The 20,811-nt window shown below is 42.6% G+C and overlaps 2 protein-coding genes and 1 long non-coding RNA gene across 15 annotated transcripts in view; 1 reads left to right on the plus strand and 2 right to left on the minus strand.

Annotated features, from left to right (window-relative positions):
- Positions 1 to 16,551, minus strand: LOC119007437 (rab11 family-interacting protein 5). 4 transcript variants are annotated; one of them, XM_037077122.1, is made up of 6 exons: positions 16,426 to 16,551; positions 11,741 to 12,255; positions 10,372 to 10,981; positions 7,106 to 9,724; positions 4,620 to 4,755; positions 1 to 1,374 (listed from the first exon to the last, which is right to left on the minus strand). In XM_037077122.1, exons 2-6 carry the CDS (start codon positions 12,168 to 12,170, stop codon positions 1,114 to 1,116), a joined length of 4,056 nt encoding a protein of 1,351 aa, XP_036933017.1. In that variant the 5' UTR covers positions 12,171 to 12,255; positions 16,426 to 16,551; the 3' UTR covers positions 1 to 1,113. The 4 variants fall into 4 exon arrangements, with proteins under 4 accessions (XP_036933017.1, XP_036933016.1, XP_036933018.1 ...); XM_037077121.1 differs by lacking the exon at positions 16,426 to 16,551 and adding an exon at positions 15,158 to 15,565; XM_037077123.1 differs by lacking the exon at positions 16,426 to 16,551 and adding an exon at positions 13,678 to 13,787.
- LOC119007444 lies at positions 16,002 to 18,639 on the plus strand. Its single transcript, XR_005071129.1, has 2 exons — positions 16,002 to 16,139; positions 16,461 to 18,639. It is a non-coding gene; the product is annotated as an uncharacterized LOC119007444 (long non-coding RNA).
- The window catches only part of LOC119007441 (BEN domain-containing protein 4), a 13,760-nt gene continuing 10,222 nt past the window's right edge, over positions 17,274 to 20,811 (minus strand). For all 10 annotated transcript variants that reach the window (XM_037077140.1, XM_037077136.1, XM_037077139.1 and 7 more), the window contains 2 exons: positions 20,358 to 20,598; positions 17,274 to 19,417 (listed from right to left, as the gene is read on the minus strand). In XM_037077140.1, coding sequence (XP_036933035.1) covers positions 19,188 to 19,417; positions 20,358 to 20,598 — 471 coding nt within the window. In that variant the 3' untranslated portion in view covers positions 17,274 to 19,187. The remainder of the gene's footprint in view (positions 19,418 to 20,357; positions 20,599 to 20,811) is intronic.

Here is a 20,811-nt window from a genome sequence, read left to right on the forward strand (position 1 = left end):
CACGTTGTTCATGTGCACTTTATTTATTACAGTACAGTACTGCGGTCGTTGTAAAGCGTTGCAAGTAGCTACAGTGGTACTAGAGTGATATTAGAGAATATATTATCATGACAAAAGTATTTATAGAAATAACTTATAATACTCTTACTGCATACTTACTGAAATACTCTTTACTGCATCGATACTTTCGTCGTTACTACGTTTAAAATGTTGCTGTTTTAACAAAAAAAGAAGAAAAAGAAAAATGGACAACGAAACCTAAAAAATATATCCAAACATTTTTCTCGCTGTTGTAAAGCGTGTAACAAAAGAAAATAAGAATTATGAACACAGTATTTTTGTAAAAAATGAAAAACAAAGATACAAAATGCAAAAAACATTTAAGTCTTCATCCTCGTCGGGATTCTTCAAACATGAACATTTGTTTTGTTGTTTTTTGTTTTTTTTTGCTCATCAGACAGAAACGTTTCCTTTATATTCACATTGCAGCGCAGCGTTTTATGATGTGTGACGGTTTTTTTTGTTTGTTTTTTGACATTTCTTTAATTCTCCTAATCTGAAAATATGTGATCAGCTCAAGTCAACCACTTTATAAAATAGTTTGAGATGGAAATCCTGCATCAAAATGTTTTTGTACTTTGACAGTTTTTAAGGTAACTTGAGCTAACATCGTATTTTTCCAGAGTAAATTACTTTAAACCCCCGAGGAACATTAATGCTCCTCCACCGAGTGTTTAGTTTCCAGCCTGTGTTTTTATTTTTAATGCACGTGAGAAAGCAGCGAGTTTAAAGTTTAAACTGACAACAGCTGACTACCTAAACTTATTTCTAGGAAGCATGAGTGAAATCATCTTTTTGCACCCGAAGCTTGTTCACATTTCTGTTTTCTGCTACGTGCCAAATCGGGGATAGTAACCAGCATGCATGTTGGGTAATATCGTGTCTACATCAACAAGGCAGTTATTAGCAGTGAGAAGACCTGGATGATTGTGGGATCAGACTGTGTGGAGTACTTCTTGGATCGCCTCTAGAACAATGATTCCCATTCTGGAATAACAACCGAGGAAACAGCGTTCTAGAGGATCACACGCCAAACACACGCCGACACGGTCGTCACTTGTGTCGAGTGCGCACTTGCAGCAGCGTGGGCGTCTGCTCCATGATCCGCAGCAAGAGATTATCGATGTAGTCCTCCAGGTCTCTGACCTGTAACTTGACCTTTCTCAGCTCGGCCTCGCATTTGTACAGCTGCGCCTCCTGCTGCTCGGAGGCGGCCTGCTGCTTCTGCATGTCCATCTCCTGCTGCAGCAGCAGGGAGATCAGCTCCATGTTGGTCAGGTGCTGGTACTGAGCCGAGCGGTCCACTGCCGGCTCCTGAGAGAGAGAGGGGGGACAGGAACAGCAGGTTCAGAAGGTAACATCCAAAAGTCTGAGACCAGAAGTCAAGATGCACTGATTCAAATGTTCGTTTTTTTTCTTTTTTTTTATCACAAACAATAATATCAGCTTAGTGAGAAGATGAATCTTTAAAAAAAATGTTTGAAATTCAGAATATCTTATCCAGTATTTAACGAGTCCCCCTTTTATTCCCCTCCTGACGAGCGGTCTAGAATCAGCTTCTAGTCCTCTCAGAACTCTTCTGGCTGGACTTTTGCTGACTGGAGTTCTTTATTTAGCAAATTCTGAATCTCTGGTGAAGTTATTTAGTGTTGATCTCCTGCTTTGAATGCAACTGACTCAGTTTCCAGACGAACATGCAGCGCCCTCTTACAAACCTCGAGCCTGGATGAGATTTGTTTCTCCCTGTGTTTCGATAATAATTCGACTCCTGACACTTTCCCTCAGCTCTGAGTCTGTTTTACACTTTCCCAAGGCTTCTTAGTGAGAAATGCTCTGCTGGAAGCTTGAGGCGCAGCCATCTTTATTAGCCTCTGCTAAACACATGCTGCAGAGGAAGTCATAATCAAGGAAATCAAGGAAATCTGACCTTTTGTCCAAAAGAGTTTGTTGCTTTTACATATTAAAATTTACATTAACATGTTATAACATAACTGTGTTTTAAAATGTGTCTGGATCCTTTGGTTATTTGGTTATCCTTTGGTTTACGTATAAATATTTATGATTTTTCATGTGACCTCAGACGTTTGGACCCGACTGTAGATGATGAGAAGATTAATACCACTCTCATAAACAGGTCTGCTACTAAACAAATGTATTTTCAGTGTCAGTAAATCTGTCAATTATTTTTCTCAATGAATTATTAAGTTGTTTGGGCTATATAATGTAAAATAAACAACAAAGATATTCAGTTTACTGGCATAGAAGAGGAAAGAAACCAGACAAGTCTGACCTTTTTTTTTCTCAAAAACTTACAAAACTAATTAATCAGTTATCGAATAAAGATACAGAATAATTAGATAGTAGCCAGGAGATGCTTTAGCTTAGCCTAGCTTAGCATAAAGAGGAATAAATAAGATATGAAGTGAACATTAGATGGTTTGCTACATTTGGATAAAAGCCAGGCTAGCTGTTACCCCCCGTTTCCAGTCTTTGTGCTAAGCTAAGCTAACTGTCTCCTGGCAATAGTCTCATACTGAATGGACATAAACGATATATTATATTATTCCATTAAATCATTACGCACCAGTTTTGATATTTATCTATTGACTCTGATTGAAGATACTTAAATGTGAATGTTTCCTGGTTTCTTTCCTCTCTGACAGTAAACTGATTATCAGAAGACGTCATCTTGACTCAACATTTGTCCCCGACATTTTGTTCAGTGTTATCAATCCACTCATCTAATTTTCCGCCAGAAAGCAAATAAGCGTATTCCCCCCCCCCCCTCCGAAAAAAGTCAAAACATTCTTTTTAATTGAGAAATATGAGCGGGCTGACTGCGGCGCGTCGTGGAGGGCAGACGGTAAAAAACTGAAGTGAGTCAGTGGAAACAATAAAGAAATCACAGCAGCTGAACACCGAGCGCTCTGCTGGTGGTAATAAATGCTCATGGAAGCATTAAATAGTCTGCGGACCGAATGGCCTTCGTTAATTTAGAATGACATGTTAATAACTGAATTCTTCCGCTGTTTGAACACAGCGTAACTCACGGCATTATGGGTACTTTTTGAACATCTATCAGCCGGTTGTTGATATACGTGATGAATAATAATAACTGCAGTCGGCACAGTCCTGCTTTAATTCTTCCTCCACAGCATGAAATTCCAGACATATATTTCTTGGCAGTCCAAAGTTCTGCGGAGGAAGAAGACTAGAAGCATAATTTTAGGCGCTGGAAACTCTTATCTGGGTCAAAGAATTATGTCACAGTGAAGAGGAGTCATGGGATCAGCATTTCTCTCCCCGGTGCTGAAAGTAACCTCAGTCTGACACAGAACTGCAGGATCGCAGCTGCAGACTGTCGTGCAGCGTCAGTAGAAGTACTAATACTTCACTGTACTGAAACTCTGTTCAGGTAAAAGTATAATAAAGTATTTAAGTATTAAAAGCAGAAAAAAAACTGCCTTGTGACCATCAAACTATTCCTCATGCATAACTGAAAACAAAGTATTTTACTGTTAATTTAGTCGAACTTACTGAACAGCACTGCCAACCAGTGATGATTCAATTATGAATTAATGAGCTGATTATTTCCTCCATTAATTGATTGATTATGCCGCCACGCGTCGTTACCCACAGCGACACTTTCACCGTGCTCGTTCTGTCCACCTGGTTCAAATTAAATTAAAGATTATTAAAATAACTGAAGGGAAAAGCAGCAAATCTTCACCATGAGAAGCTTAAACATCACATGCGTTTGTGTGAAAAATGACTTAAATGTCTTCTTCATTTTCTGTTAATTGATTAATCAGCTGGTCTTTTGACTTGTATTTGTAGACACTATGAGGCAGTTTAATTTCTTTAAAAAAAATCACATCTTATCAGATATTTTTATGTTTTATATCTTAAATAAATGCAGTGAATTAAAAAGTATTTATAGAAAGAGAAAGAAAGAGAAAACAAGTGAAAATACCTCAAATTTGGACTTCAGTACTTAATTAAAAACTTTTCTAAATAATTCTGACTTTTTTTTATTTCATAGTAGTAATAATCATCACTCACACGTTGTAAAAGGTGCATATTAAACAACTTAAACTATATTAAATCAGTATCAGCACTTCTGCACATCCGGTTCTCTCGTCTCATAATCAATCAGTTTCTTGAACTGTTTTTTTTTTAGCTAAATTTCCTGAAATGAAGTCTGTTGTTACCACAGGTTGGACACATTTGCACTTTCTGTTCTACGGCATAAAACACATCATTAAATCGAACTATAAAGCGTTTACGTGTCTTAAAAAGAGTCTAAATGAGAAACAGAAGGTGTCACTTGAACTCGTGTCGACCACAAAGCATATTTTCGGCGATATTCCAAAATTCGATTAAAAAAAATCTCATAGGCTTTTTGTGGAGGGAACCAGGACGATGCTAACTTCAGGGTTAGCTTTCAAAAACACATCATCCCTGCACCGCTCTATATAGACTGACCAGAATATGAGTAATGGTTAAGTGTTTTTTCGGATTAGTTCGATTCGAGTCGATTCTTTTTCGGCCCACAGTACCTGACTCCTCTCAGGCTCGGCTGCGACCTGCTGGGCGGTGCGTCCCGGGTGGATGGAAGACTTCAACTTCTCCAGAACTGAACGGCCCTCCTTCTTCTCTGATTGGCTGGAGGTTAATGGCTTCACTGGATGAGGTCTGCGAAACAAAGCGGTCAGCGCTCGTATTTCAACACAGGTCACGCTGTATATTCACTGCATGTTCACCATCACTGTCTCTGAGCGGCTGATCTCGTCAGATACTTTATTCCAGCTCACGTAACTTCACCTCAAATATACTTCTGCCGCCTTCGCTCTGTGCAGGTAGCGAGCAACACAGAAAAGGAAAGTCTGAGAACCATCTACGTGTTCTTAGAGTATAAAAAGCTGCAGCCATGTGAGTCATCTCGAGGGGAGCACAGGGGCGAATACACCACAACAACAAGGGAGGCAAGCCAATGTTTTCACACAGAAATAGCACAAGAGACACGATTCAAAAGAAGAAGAAGAAGACTTTGTGATCACAGCGGAGAGAAAAGCTGCATCTCTGAGATTAAACTTCTCTTTCCTTATGTTCTTGTTATTGTCTTCATTAGTATGAATGTCTTAAAGGGCTAATTAACTGAGCTGAGGAACAGCGACTCTATGGTACTTTATTGATTTGTCTCCGAGCCAGCAGCACATTTTTTATACTAAGTATGAAGTTTCCTCACTTGTCTCTGCTGTAACAAACACATGAATTAGTTTTCCACTGAACAGCTGGAACCCAATAATTATCTGTAGGCTAATTCCTTTAATCATTTAATCCCTCTGCACCCCGGGGTGCTCCTGACTGTCCTCTTCTTACTCCTCAGTGTACATGGTATGTACAGATAAGATCCTTTTATTCTCGTACAGTAAGACAATACATCCCTGAAGGAGAAATGACAGCTTGCCTCCACTTAGAAAACTGTGATTCAGGTATTTTAACTACATGAAACTTTACCATCTAGTTTTATTACGCAAGTTCAACGTAAATTGTCGAGTTTAATACAAAGTTTTTCACTCATGTTGAGTCAAAGAGAATAAATTAAATATTTGTGGCTGATTAAAGGATCCTCTTACACTTTTTATATATTTAAATTTAAAAAGGTAAAAGTCCGCACCAACAGAAGCTCCTCCCTCCCACAGAAAACACTGTTCCTGAAACACATCGTCAGTAGCCCCGCCTTTAATTCTGTGACTTTGTGACATCACACTAAGTCACCGTGTTACACATTCAGAGAGTTTGTATGCCGAGTGGCTAGTTTGGCACGTAAGAACTGATTTAGCACAGCTGCTCTGTTGTTGTTAGCGGTGTTGGGTCGGGCATGTGTGAGCGGACCAATCAGAGTAGACTGGGTATTCAGGGGGCGGGCCTTAAAGAGACAGGAGCTAAAACGGAGCGTTGCAGAGGGAGAAGGAATACAGAGCATTGTATGTAATCATTGAATAAAATGTCTCCATTTAAACTAAATTCATGCAGACATATATTATATATCATACACAAACATTTATACAGTTATTACATACAATGTTAAAGGGAACTTCTACATGGATATAATGTGTCATGACGCCTTGTTTATTCAAGTTTTATACATAAAAGTGATTCATTTCAAACTCTTCTGTCTCCTGTAATAAATCACTCATCTAGTTATTTAATTGAGGGTCTTCAGAGTTTTTCAGGTTTTATATTAAACTGAGCCAATAATTACATGTTACAAAACAATCCATCGTGGCTCACAAGAATGTCGGCATACTTGGGTTAATAAAACAGATTATGAGCTAATATGCTTCAATAAGACAGAGTCAGCTGACTAGTTCACATGTCTACACAAGGAAACATGTGCAGCAACATAAAAAATATTTTATCTAAATTTATCTTTGGTTATAATATTTCAGATTCATGCTGATGTTTATTTATAGACACAAAATAAAACTCTAATAATGCAATAATTTGGCAGCGTCACTGCACTGACTCTGAGGATGAAATTGTGACTCTTTACTTTGAACTTATTCAATAAAACTGTATGAAACGTTTACATCTACTGAATCAACAGTTTTAGGCAATTACATTGTTTGGCGTTCTTGATGTCAGACTATCTGTAAGTAATTTATCTATCTAGGTGGCCAAAGTAGCAGCATGAGAAGCTCATTTTAAGGCAGGAAAAAAAACAACAAAATCACAACAGCCAACAAGAGGCTGAATAATGAGATGAAGAACAAAAAAATGTGACGCAGAGCCAAGAACGATGCAGCGGGTTTCATCCAAGCACTTTGGATGATGAAAAAAGACAGAACTTAAAATAAAAAAAAAAGCATTCAGCATCAAACAAGCCAGGCCAACAAACAGTAAACAAAGCAACCAGAGCAACAAAACTGAAAAAATAACTTGTTTTTTTTAATACATATATACTTTAAGTGGAAATCTGGTCTGTTATTCGAGTCTACTACAGCCTATATATGTGGTATCCTAGTGGGAGGATTCTCACCTGCTCTCCTGACGGGGCAGGTTGCTAGCTGGTTGTGTCTCCTCAGGCAAAAGTGAGTGCCGTGCATCGACCAGGGGCTGGTCAGTGGTGGAGGTGGTAGAGTAGGAGAAGGAGGAGGTGTAGGGGGCCACGGCCAGCGTAGTGCTGGCTCCGACACTGGGCCCCATGCTTGAGGGATGTAAGGAGGGGCAACAGAAAGGGGAAGGGTGGAGTGTAGATTGTGCATCAGCTGACAGGGAGGGTGCACAAGGGATGGAGGGAGAAGAGGGTTCAGGCTCTTGCAAAGATTGCCCAATCTTTGACTCTGAGAGAGTTCTCGAGTAGGGTGCTACTTTGGCGTGGAGGTCTTCGAAACTGATGCATTTCTCCGTAAGCCGAGACTTCCGCAGTGAATTAGACTCATTGCAATTTGCTTCTTCTTTGTTGGTGTTGTCTCCTTGCAAATCTGCCTGTTTATTAAAAGCCATTAAGGTGGAAAGAGCTGATTTAGTGGGCTGGTATGACAGTGGTCCTTCACTGACACGTGAGATATTTTGAACGAGGGACAACAGCTGCTCAAACTCTCCGAAGTCTCCACTTCTGCTTTGGTGGTGTGGGCTGCCACTGCTGTTCTGTCGGGACACTCCTTTGGGTCTAAAACGAGCACTAACCACACCCGAAAATGACTCCTTCTGGTCGAGCGGGACTATTTTACCCTCTGGATTTCCATTATCATCAATCGTCTTTTTGAAATCACCCACACTTCTGGTTAAATCTGCTTTGGATTCAAGATCAAGAGGAACAGATGTTCCACTCTGTGGTGACAAGGCGGCCATCTCTCTTCTGGTTACCCTGGAGTTATTCAGATCACATCGACAATCTTGTGTCCGGCAGTTGTCGTGGCACACCGGAGAGACTTTGCACAGTTTATTCGATGACGCAGTTATCTCAAAGGAAGAGTTCATCTCAGGTATGTAGGTGTCCTTCAACGTGAACATTCCCTGAGGTGAGGTCACGGCCTCCGAATGGTAACCGGCGATCACTGAGGCTTCTGACGTTTGTGGGAAAGTGCCACCAAAGCTGCTGATGCCTTTGAGAGTATCAACTACCTCAGACTGGGAAGAGCCATCAGAGTCGATAAAACTAAAATCTGAATTATTCACGTTCATGTTCAGATCTCCTAAAGTTAAGGAGAAAGAGACGTTATTGTTGATGCCTGGGGTGTCAGGCGGATCAAACTCCGTCTCCTCCTCTGGAGTGGTTGTAATTTCTGGTACCGTTGCGTCTGGCTTTGAGGAAGAAGTGGTAGTAGAAGTAGTGGATGAAAAGTTCATGAGGTCTGCAGCAGATGTCTCACTGTTGAGAACCATTTTTGGTTCTGAGTTCATGGACGTGATCTTATTGCCAGAAAGTCCTTCGTCGTTCAGCATATCTTGTACCTTTGCATCCGGCTTCGAGGAACTAGTAACAGAAGTCTTAGATGGCAAGTTCAAAAGTTCTGCAACAGATATCTCCCTCTCAAGAACCATTTTAGGTCCTGAGTTCACAGATGTGATCTTATTTACAGAGTTTTCAGAGCGATGGCTGTTCACTCTGGGTTGTCCATAGTTTCCTCTACATGCACGTCCATACAAGTCTTGCTCGAACAACATCCCTCCCCAGCAGTCGGTGTCATCTTCTAAAGGTTCATATTTGAACTTTTTCAGCTTTTCTTCAGAGATGAATCCTGGCGAAGTGACATTTGTGTAGGGTTGGGAGTTCACGCTGAGGGAGTCCGATATCTCGCTGCTCGTGTGAGGGTCTGGGGATATACTGTTTCTTTTGCTTTCTCCTTCTCTGCCGCGTTGTAAGGAGGCCACGCCGGTCTGTGAGAGGAGGTAGGCTTCTTTGTGGACAGCTAGCTCTTGACCTCTGTGCAGCCAGCCGTCAGAGTAAATCTCGTTCACCGGAGTTCTTACAAGTCTCCTTGGGGGTAAAGGTGGAGGCTCTTCTTCACATGTTTGCAGCTCTTGTGCGTGATTAACCGGAGGGTAACTATATCGCTGAGATGAATTCGGACTTGTCCTCGGCTGCTTGTGAGGAAGACTTCCTTTGGGTGAGTTGAGCCTGCTGGAGGCGAAGGCATCGAACCAGTCATCCCATTCTCCCACGCACCCTGACGCAGAGCAAGGGGCAGAATGGTTCGGGGAGTTAGGCCTGGCTGCTTTAGGTAGTATCGCAGGGAGAGACACCTGTCTAGCTACCGGCCTGGGCCGCTCACGCTTTATGGAAGCCGTGTTGGAAGCGTACACATCGTGAGCAGTGCTGGGTGCGCAGGGCTGGGAGGGAAGGGTAGTGTAATGAAAGGGGGATGAGCTAGAAGAGGAGCAAGGCGCAACAGGAGGGGACGTCTGCGACTCCTCAGCTACCAGCTCCTCAAGAAAGGGGTTGTGTTGTGAGGAGAAAGGGTTGGAAGGGGAGAGGGGGGTCGAGGCGGGAGAAGGAGAGGGGGTGAAGGGATTGGTGTGATTGCAGTCGCCAGGTGAGACATGACCGGAGGGGAGGGCAGAGGGTGAGGAGCACTGAGGGGCTACAGGGGAGCGAGGAGGGAGGGGAGGGGGTACATCTGAGCTGCTTTCTACCTTAGGAGAAATTTCCAGCCTGTAGAGGAAAATAGGGCACAATAGCTTTGCTTAGTTAATGATGTGCCAGGTCACCAAATGGGGAACATCTTTTCTTACACAAAACAGAGAAGACAAACCAAAGTATGAGCTGATATTCCACAACAGAGTCTGTTCTCTAGAAAACTCAACCAGCATCAGTCAGTCAAATGAAAGAATTATGAAAACGGTAACACAAAGTTTATCAAAGAAGCAAAAGCATCATTTCGCAACATAATCAAGCGGAGCAAAAAAATAAATAATGCATTGTAGCCACTCAAGACAAGTCAAGATCTGCATTGGCAGCTATTCTGCTGGGTGAGCTCGTATCAACGTGGAATGATTTTCTGCACATCCTTTAGCGGGAGCGTTTGGTCTAAAACCACGGTGATGTTGCATCTTCCATAGAGAAGAAACGTAGACACACACTGGTGAAGGAAATGGAAATGCTGGAGTGCCATTTGTGGAAAAACATATAGCGTGAGATAATGATGAAGCGTGGTTGGAAAATGGAGAAAAAGTAAATCCATTTTCAAATAAGCAGAGCAAACAGTGAACTCAAGCCTCCCGTGTGTGCCTATGGATAGAAAGTGCATTCGTCAGACACTGTGGAGCCCAAACACGAGCCTGTTAATGACCCCGACTCACCTTGGCTTGTTCTGGGAGTCACCGGAGCCGAACCAGCCTTTGAGCCTCCCCTCAGATGTCGGAGCGGCCTGGTTCAGGTCTGACTTAGCTGGGAGGGAATCACTCCTCCCTCCAGAGAATAACGTCATTCTTAGCTTCCTCCCTTTGTCAGGTGAACCAGCACCCGAAACGGCGCCTGGCATCACTGCCTGTACGGGTTGACCTCCTGTCTGAGCTTGTTGAGCCGTGGAAGACGATGCCTGAGCCTCTTTTTGACCCTCTTTTTCCTCTTTCTTCGTCTTGTCGAAGGACCAGCGTCGGCCTTCGGCAAAGGAACCTTTGTCCTCGCCTCTCTTGGTGAGGTTCTGCAGGGAGCGCGACAGCGGGGAACACTTCTCCAGCAGGACCAGTTTGGACGGATGGGCTGCGGAGCTCTTCGGAGTGGACGGCTCAGATTCGTAGACGTGGCTTCCATTTATACACAAGGAAGACTTGGACTGAGTCATGGTCGAACCCTTGAGAGACTCCACCGCAGGATTTGGACGAGGGAAGGCTGTTGTGATCTTGCTAGCTTCGTCGCTGAAGGCTCGCTTGTGTGTGAGGACCTTTGTTGTGTGCTGGCTGGTGAGCACTGTTAAAAGGAAGGAAGGAAGACCTGGGTTAACAAAAATCAGCTGTTCAAGTCTAAAAAAAAAAAAAACGGGTATATCTGAGAAAACTTCTTGCTTTAACGGTAGGATCAATGATTCTGCAGAGAACTAGTCGATTGTTGAGTCTCATTCCCAAACTGTAAAATATCGACGCTTTGCGTTGGTGTTCAGTCCAAAAATTTAACCCAAAACTTTGATAACTGACCATCAACAATCTTTATCCAGAATTGCCTTCCCTACCTTTAAATGTATGACGATTTATTCTGGATGAACACAGTTGATTGTTGAGTCTCATTGACGGATTTGCCAGTACTTAATATTTGACAACCTTGGTATGAGAAAATAATCAGCTATCTTCCTAAAGAACCGCTAAAAAAAGTTTATTTACATATCCAGCATTCATCAGGAGTCAAGTTTGTGTCCGTGGGACCAATGAAAGTCAATTCTTTACTCCAGCTTTGTTTTGTTTTCCTCTAACTCTTGCAGGAAGTGACCCAGGGGGCTCCACCTCGAGGGCTGTGTCCAGTAGAAACACAAAAATTCAAAATTGAGTATTTACTGCTCTCCTACCTCTGGTGTGCACAGAGGGGATGATGGTAATGTCTTCCTCTTGCTTTAATGCTTTATTTCTACTCTTAATGATGTTTCTTTGGATCCTAAATGGATCTTGATTTGTGGGCCCCCACTCTGCTATGCAACACTCTGAGAAATGTAAACCTGCTCGCAGTTTGAATACATACCTTTTTTAGCTAAGTCAGCCTCTCCATAATGGGTGTCCACTCTCACTTTGCTTGTGTAGATGGGAGAGCTGGGAGGGTCGGACAGCAGGTCCAGACTGGGCGGAGGTCCGGTGTTCTCGCTGGACACGCTGCTCTCCGACGCCAGCGACGAGCACGACCTGGTGTCGGACGACTTGCGCAGCCTTCCTTTGAAGAAATCTTTCATCTTGCTCCTCTTCTCCTCCACCACCTCCACATCTGGCGGCTCCACCATCACTCCGCCCTCCTCGCCAAACCCCTGGGATCCTGACAGGGCGGCGTATCGGCCCGGCACGATGGCGGAGGACGACTCCACGTCCCCCCTCTTCCTCCCTGTCACACGATCCTTCAGCTTGCCGAAAGCAGAGCGGGGTTTGTCCTTCATGGTGAGGTCGAACATGCTGGCCGTCATGTTGTTGCGAGTGAACTGGACCGTCACCTGAAGTTCACCGCGCTCCTTCTCCTTTCTCCCCGCCTTGGAGTTGAGCTTGAACCATCTGGGGCCACAGAAGAAAAGAAGAAAAGAAGACAGTTAATCTTACATTACTGCTTTAAACACACACAATACTTCATCAGCATGCCTTCAGTGTACTGTCATCTGTTTGTGGCATGAATCAGATGCTGCATGTGTTCTCTGGACAACAAAACATTGATTTCCTGTTGGCAGTGCTCTCCACATATTACATAATCAGCCTGGAAATACCGCTCAGGGGATCGTGCTCAAAAATCTTTAACAACAAACTGTTTTGAAACGGGGCTCGGAGCAGGATATCACAACCCAAACTGCACCCGGCTGCAATAAGAACTGTATGAAGATTCAACCAATGAGATCTTCTCTCTGTTCCTGCCTTCCTAAATCCTTTGAGTGGACCAGAGAAAGTGTTTGCGGAGCCAAAACTAACAGCAGGAATTCACTGAGCGTAGAGAGGGCGGAGAGGCTGCAATGAAAGCCAGATGTGTTGCTTTACTCTGTCCTGCTCTTCAGTGTTCGTAGTGGAAATGTTTCGCGTATCACTGCTGCGTCACCTGCAGCTCGACCGAGGGCTTCAGATAAAGAGTCAGAGCCACATTGTAAATAAGACACAGATGAAGTTGTACTGAAGCGTCTGAGGGAGTTTAATTTGTATTTAAACCTTTTCAACATCATCATTTAACGATGTGAAAACTGAATCGGTCATTCTGAATGTTGCAGTAAAGTTATAAGCTTTCGAGGACCTGCAGAGTGAAGATCTGATTAATAATACAGAGAGGTGGTTCTATTATTCAGACTACCCTGGCTGCAGAACTGGGGAGGACAAAATGACATGTGATAACGTACTACACCCTCCAAAATGAGCGTACAGTTGGACCAGCACCTCCCTAAAAAAAGCCGTCATGAAGGGAAGATTTGTTGCCGGACTGCTGTGTTGGACTGAAAGAGTATTTTGTGCATAATTTGAAGGGAAAAGTCACAAATGTCAAGATGAGTGGTTTGGTTTACAGGAGGAACAGACCAGCAATTGTGACTTTAATATAAAATGAGTCAGCCTGTTCACTTCCTTTCATTTTTAATAACCATGTGAGTCAGCAGAGTTCAAACCACACAGGAGGAAGTGCTGCTTCAAAATAAAATCTGCTTCCTGTGATTTATTTTTATTAAAGTAAGTGCTCAAAAGCTCAAGTTTCCAACAGGAATCTGTGTTATTGATTCATCCTCCTTCACCAAAAGAGAAATTCTTTTTTTTTTTGGTGTACCTTCTCCCTTCATCCAATCAGGACAGAGAACTAAAGAGGTGGTCTTGTCTGTTCGGGAACACGAGGAGAGTGAAAATGTTTGAAAACACGTCTCTATATACTGAAATGTGACACTTGAGGTGTCTTTTATTAACTGTAATGAGATATTTTGACGAGAGATTTAGAGTTTTTGCATGATAACATACGTCAACCTGTCTGTGAGCAACTTCACGTCAGATCCACTCCACAGTTATCGACACGAGCTAACTTCTGTCTTTGCCTCGTTCACTGAGAAACACCAGGCGAGGTTCTCCTGAGTCGGTCGGCTTTTGTTTTGTCCTCAAAGCAGCTTCACGTCTGAGGAAGAAGCTGATGAACTGCAGTGTCACATTAAAAACATTACTGCTTATTAAAAACAACTGATTGCAGGAAGCACTGCAGGAGAACACGGCATCTCATTAATAAAAATCAAAGAGAGATTTGATTATTTTTTCCTCTGCCACCATTAAATGATAAACACAGATCGTACTCGGCGCTCTTTAAGTGGAGATGGAGGTTGTGAATTGTGCATAAAGATGGAGGCTTTCCGGCTAAATTCATTACTCGTTCCACAGCGGATCTGGTCTTGTTGGTTTGCAGTGCATTGTGGGTGCTGCTGCCGGAGCAGCCTAGAGGATATCAGTGTGGAGGATTTAATGAGGAGTCAAGTTTTCTATGTCGCCCTGCAACACGTCTAGTTGCACTGACTTCCTCTGAGTGAAGATAATCAGCTGATCATCAGAGTTTGAGGAGAAACAGGTGACTGGAGAACATAATGAATGTTTCTGATAACTGTAGTTACAAGTTACTTTGCAGATTTCAGTCATGCATCAGAGCTCAGAGCGCTGACTCTGATAATCTGATCGGATTAATATTTACTAATCTTTGCACTTTGCAGGTGCAGATTATTAATACTTAATATGACGGATGTATTCATAGAGATTAATACTCCCAGCAGTATTTAAAGTAGGCTGGATGAAATTAGCTCGACCTTCACCACCACCAGGTGCAACACAATCAGCAGCCTACTTTACTTTTGGCACTTTAAAGGGACACGACGTAGTTTTGAGGAAGGTATTCATACTCAGTTTAACATTTACAAGTACGGTCCCCACAACACTGTCGGAGGCCAGAAAGGTGGCAGGGTCCGCCACATATAAACAGAGTGAAACAGTATGAACGTGTGTTGTTCTTTAAGGCCAGTTTGTTTACTTAGATTGTTTAGGAAAAATAAAAATAAATCAGTGAACTGAGATCTTTCTCTTGTGATTAAAACACACACAGTGCACCTTTAAGGATATGTTTCTTTTTTTTGGCTGCTTAAAGAAGAATTATGTAGTTCAAACTCAGGTAATAACACAATATATATGTGGCGGACCCTGCCACGATACCTAAACCTGTATGAAACTGTTTCGTCTTTTATGGTGAGATTTTATTTTATTCAGTCGTGAAAACAACGAGAGTTTGTTTCCACATGAGAATCAGTCAGTGAAGCTCTGATTACTCCAGAACTACAGACTGAACCTTTAAGTTTAAGATTTCTACCTTCACCTGCTCCTCAGCAGGTCACCTCTTTGACTTCAGTGACACACTAACACCTGACACGTCTCTTCGTTTCTCAGGTTTCGCATTAGAAACTCGACGTACTCATCTCTCGGACACATTCCCTCCTGAAAGATCTTATCGAGCGGGATGATGGTTTGACCGAGGAACACGTCCAGACCGATGAGGACCCGGTGCATGACGGTGAGGACCAGGTCCCCGCTCCCGTGGGGGAACGCGCCCCGGCCGCCGTCCTCCAGGATCCCGGGGAGCAGCTCGAAGCAGCACTCCTCGTTCCACTCGGGCACCTCCGCCTTCTCCACCAGCCCGGTGGTGTACTTATCCTTCCCCACCTGGATGATGGTGTAGAGGTAGCGGCTGCCGTGCTTGCCCTTGGTGCGCAGTCCTCTCGCGCGGAGGACGGTGACATTGACATGTGTGGGCACCCACCGCTGATCATCGTCCAGATCGATCAGTGACATCATCTTGCACCGCTGCCTTTATGTGTCCTTTAATAGTAGAAAATGATAAAAACACGTTTAGCTTCAGTCCTGGTCAGCTGGTCGGGAGATCATCCCTCTCTGCGCGGAGTTTCTCGCGCTGCGCAAAAAAAAAAAAAAAAAGCTCCTCTGCAGAATTTCTCCAACAAAAGTGTTTTCCTCCTCTGAGGGTTTACCCGAGGTCAGCGTCCAGACCGCAGCCCGGGCCTGTGGTCCCGCATGCCGTCCCCCCCTCACACACTCAATGCAAAAAAACCCAAGTTGGACGAGCTGCGTGCCGGAACCCGCCCTCAGGTCCGCGCTGCTGCGTTCATGTCGCATCGGTGAGCGGAGAGTCCAGAAGTCTGCTCATTGTGTTCACGGCCCGCCCTCCTCCTCCTCATCCTCCTCCCAGAGCAGCAGGCCCGCATACAGCCAGAGAGAGATGCCGCAGAATTAAAGAGAAACACCCAAAACCGAGCCTCGACCACACCGACACCGACACACGCAGCGTCAGACGGCGGACATGTGAGCAGCTGGACCCGCCGTGAGGAAACAGCAGAACACATGCGCTCACTGGAGTTTCTGGGCGGAACCGCGAAGGAGAAGTGAATGTTTTTATTTTTATTAATTAATTAATTAATTAATTTATTTGTTGTGGAGCTCATCCTGCTCATCCTTTGATTTCAAGAAGTGGCCTTTTGTTCCCAACCGAACACCTCTGAGACAAAGCTGTGATATATTCTGTTCTGGTTCTGGTTCGAGCAGAATCTAAAGCGAGCCCATAACATCATCTTATAATATCACCCGACAAATTAACTGGATTATGACATTAATTAAAAAAAATAATAAAAATAAGACTGAGCAATTTATTAAAATAGTGCTGCTGTGAACCTTTAAGCCTGATCGATCACTTCCGGGTTCTTCAGCAGAACCTCCCGGTGTCGTGGACCTGCTCCTCCACTTTAAACCGACAGCACAGCCTCTTCTTATCGATCCTGGCTGCAGGACCGGTTCTCCTGCTGGGCTCCATCAGCTTCCCTGTCATGTAACTACACCGCCACCTGGTGGAGATCAGAGACGAGTCAGTCTGAGAGGAGCGGAGAGACAAAAGAGAACAACCATCACACACAAGCTGCAGACTCCCAGGTGGAGGTGCTGCTGTCACATCCGGTTACATCTGTCTGCATCAATGCATCAGCCTCCACCTGCTCCACCTGCTCCACCTGCTCCACCTGCCTCTCTCACACATCTGCTGTGCTGCTGAAAATAATATTATCCAGCTGAAATCCACCTGATCTGTATCTGACTCAGGTTCAGGTTCATGATCATCTGGAGGTGTATTTCTGCAAGTTAAAGAAGAAAAAAAAAGACGAAAGTTAAACGTGATTAAAGTCACAATCATGAGGTTTTAAAACATATAAATTAAGTAAAAAGGCATAATTGTAAAGGACATGGTCAAAATAAATGAGATAAAAGTCATTTATGAAATAAAATAGTTGCAATTATGAGATGAAGGTCCAAATTATGAATTTATAAGGTCAAACTGATGATTTAAAGTCAAAATTATTGAACATAAAGTGAAAACTATTAACTCAAAAGTCAAAATAATGAAATAAAAAGTCAAAATTATTGAATCAAAATTCAAAATGTTTCTCACATTTTGAATTTTATCTCACAAAACGGATCCTTCTTACCACTGTAAGAATTAGACGACAGACGACATGAGTGAAGCCTCTGTGTAAGTTCTCAGCTTCACTGCTGACTTTATTTATTATAAATAAAAACCAACAGAAGCTCTCAGATTTGTAAAAATCCTACTGGTGTTTCACAGTGTTGATAAACAGCCACGTTGAGGGTAAATACAAAGAAACGCTCACATTCAGAACAGCAACACAACGACAGAATCCGACTGGTTTAAGGTTTCTGTGGCACTTTTCTACTTGGCTTCTTAAGAGAGAGAGAGAGAGAGAGAGACACCTCACACAATACTGTACTTTATATTACACATTTACACAGCACGTGGCAAACCGACCTAATAAATCTGGTACATTCAAAACGTAGAAAACAGTGTTTCTGGAGGTGAAGTTACAGAGTACCAAAAACAAATAAATACGTAGGTAAAGAACAGAAATGGTTCAGATCAGTTTGAAGACGAGTTTCGGCCACAAAGAGACGCGTAAAAAGTGCAAATAAGAGCTTCAGAGAGAAAAAAGGTGCTCGATTAATTCCACTTGGGTTGAAAGATTATTCAGTAATGTATATTTAGTGTTCCGTGATAACAGTTATGTGGAAGTCTTGAATCAAGTTTAAGGCATTATTATGTGGCCTTAAAGGAACAGTTCACCCAAAACACAGTCCACCACTGTAAGATAGAAATACTCAAGCAAAGTAAAAGTACTTCAAAATTGAATTAAAAGTAAGTAAGCAAGTAAGTTCTCAGGATCAGAAGTTGAGTAAATATACTTAGTTATTCACCACGACTGAAGTAGACGGGGACTTGTTTTAAAACCTAAACATATGAAATGAAAAACACGGAATGGATCCGTACAGCTCGTCTGACGTAATCAAAGACCAAAATTAGATTATTTTTTTTTCTGTGATGTCGACAATGTGGGTGAACTTCTCCTTTAAATAAAAGTTCTGAGTCAAAATGTCGTCTAACTGCTGAAAAACTGGATGCAAAATCTATCAAATGATCTTGGCAGTTGGATTAATACAAGACTTTTTTGTGTCGGGAGGAATAAAATAATCTACGACGGAGCAAATACTTAGATTTACACGATACTGCAAACGTTAGAATAAAAAAAAGAAACGTCTACTTTTTAATTATTAGGACAGAAATAGAATATAAAATTTAGGAGACCTCATGTGGTAACTTCTGCAAGTAAACACGAGGAAAAACACTTTGGAAGTAAATTTGTTTTTTTCTGAAGAGCTAATTTTATAGAGACACATTTTCAGCCGGACGAGCTGTGTTGACGTCTTTCAACCCAAGAGAAGCTGCATTTGAGCACTCTGGAAAGACTTTTAATTTTTGAATGCACTTTTCCTTTTTTCCAGAATTTAAAACTAGACACATCAGAACTGATTCAAATAATAAAAAAATAACAGAAAAAACAGGGCTGCAAAGTGCAAGACAGGTAACAAAACACGAGTTTCTCAGAGGCACTCCTGTAGAAGGGTCGCAAGTAAAGGTGCTTTCGCCAATGACGCAGGACTTTTGCGTGAAACGTTAAATGCTACTTTTCCGTGGATGGAGAGAATAAAAGTCACTAACTTGGGCAACGTTAACACAAAATTTCTTCCTGATGACCTCAAGGAATATTTGTAAAACTGCAACCCAGAAATATTTGTTTGATAGTGAAAATAAGACAACAAACACTAGAAAAAGTAGCAAATGGAAGACTCAAATTTTAGTTTAAAACATCCTTTAGAGTCAAACTCTGACTGAACAAAATCTTGAGTATAAAAATGACAGAAAGCTACGAAACTAAAAAGAGAACCTGCTTCTGAGAGACTGTTTTTATATCGTGTTTGATAAACTTGGAATGTTTTCTTCACTCTGTAAAGTGACAGGATAAGGTCAGTGTTTTGGGATATGTTGTTGTACAGCTACATTTGCGGCATTCGTCTTTTCAGTTCCTCCTCCAGCTTCAGTCCGACTGGCCGTTCTGGCAGCCTTTCAGATACAGTTCGTCCTGCGACAGGTGATCGAAGCTGTCCATGTAGAGGCTGCTGGTGCTGCTGCCGCTGCTGCACAGGAACGTGCCGACCGCTCGGCCCTGGCGAGCGTGACCGACGGCGTCGCTGAACACTTTGTTGATCTGCTCCTCCGACGGCATCCACCAGTCTGGGTTTGAGGCACAGTGCATCCGGATAAACTCTGACAACAAACACGCTCAGTTATTGGAAATCAAAGAAAGCTCCACTGAAAACTGAGCAAATTCTCAGGTGACATGTTCAAGCTTGTATTTTAATAGACTGGATCTTTGTGTCTCAGCTACATGTGGGTAACCTACAAGAATTGTCATTTGAAACCACCAACTTCCTCTTGATTTTATGTAACATTATGACAAGAATCAGCTGAGACCTGCTCCAACTTCTCCATTTTGATTCACTCTCACAGCTCTCATAACGTCGTTTTTAGCTGCAGCTGGAGAATCGGCTCTTAAAACCCACTGTACTCTACCTTCTCATCGAACAACACAAAAAAAAATAACTTTTGTGGTGAACACAATAAAAATTTTAGCAGTAAAGAATACAAATGTTTTCTTCGGGAGGTGGTGGAGACCAAAAACAGAGCAAAGAAATAACTAATATATATAAGATAATATAAGAAATATCGGTGAAAGTTTTACAAGTTTGTATGAAGGTCGGTGAGTCGATGAGGATATGAAAACAAACGAAGGTAGAAGATACAATAAACCCGCTTAGCATCGCCTCACAACTAAGAATGCACCGAACTTGAAATTCTGGGTTGATGTGATGTTTAAAAATAATTAATTGTTATTTATTCCTCCTTTTGTTCAAAGGAAACAAAAGAGATCCTTATCACACACACATAATGGCGTCGTTCAGCCTCATTACACTGTCTTTTAAAGTGAAATTATATTTTTGAATATCTTCTGCACAAAACTGATGTAACACCACTGACAAACATCATCACCATCTTTGCAGTTAACAGTCAATAAGATCTTAGACTGACTGACACTGATACCTGCAAGATATTCATGCACTCTATGTGTTCTACCAGTGTTTAAATTTCAGTCGAGCAGACTAAAACATAATACCAAATGCTCCACAGACGTTTCCCGGCGTCGTACCTCTGAGGCAGCTGACTTTAACAGGGTTGAGCGGTCGTCTCTCCAGGCCTGGATCTCCTGAGTGGACTGAACGCTTCCTTTTGCCCAAACCACAGGAGAACTTGAGCTCATCTGTGGTGAAGACGTAGCGAATCAGGTAGCGCAGCAGCCGCCTGCCGTCTTTCTTAGAGGAGTTGACAGCTTCGTCCCACTGCTTGTTAGTGATGAAGAGAGGGTAGTTCTCCAGGAGCTGTTTGCTGCCCTGCAGGGAGACGGAGGAGGAAGACAGGAAGTTAAAGTGTGTGAGGAGGCGGCGAGGTTTAACTCCTTCACACGACTATTTTATCTCATATTTAACTGCTTTGTCTTTTAGCTGTTTAGACGTAGCACGGCATAATGTCATGTCAATTTCACTGATGTGCCACCGTGTTTTTTTTTTTTTAGCATTAAACACATAAATCCTTTATGTTAAACA

This window comes from Acanthopagrus latus, chromosome 18, assembly GCF_904848185.1.
Source record: "Acanthopagrus latus isolate v.2019 chromosome 18, fAcaLat1.1, whole genome shotgun sequence".
Classification (NCBI taxonomy): Eukaryota; Metazoa; Chordata; class Actinopteri; order Spariformes; family Sparidae; genus Acanthopagrus; species Acanthopagrus latus.

Excerpts from the sequence above, each read along its gene's own strand:
- LOC119007437 (XM_037077121.1), bottom strand. The coding sequence starts at position 15,537 with ATGATGTCACTGATCGATCTGGACGATGATCAGCGGTGGGTGCCCACA. Across the intron at positions 10,982-11,740 it reads GGCTGACTTAGCTAAAAAAG|TGCTCACCAGCCAGCACACA; the intron begins GTATGTATTCAA and ends TCCTTTTAACAG. Across the intron at positions 9,725-10,371 it reads GACTCCCAGAACAAGCCAAG|GCTGGAAATTTCTCCTAAGG; the intron begins GTGAGTCGGGGT and ends TTTCCTCTACAG.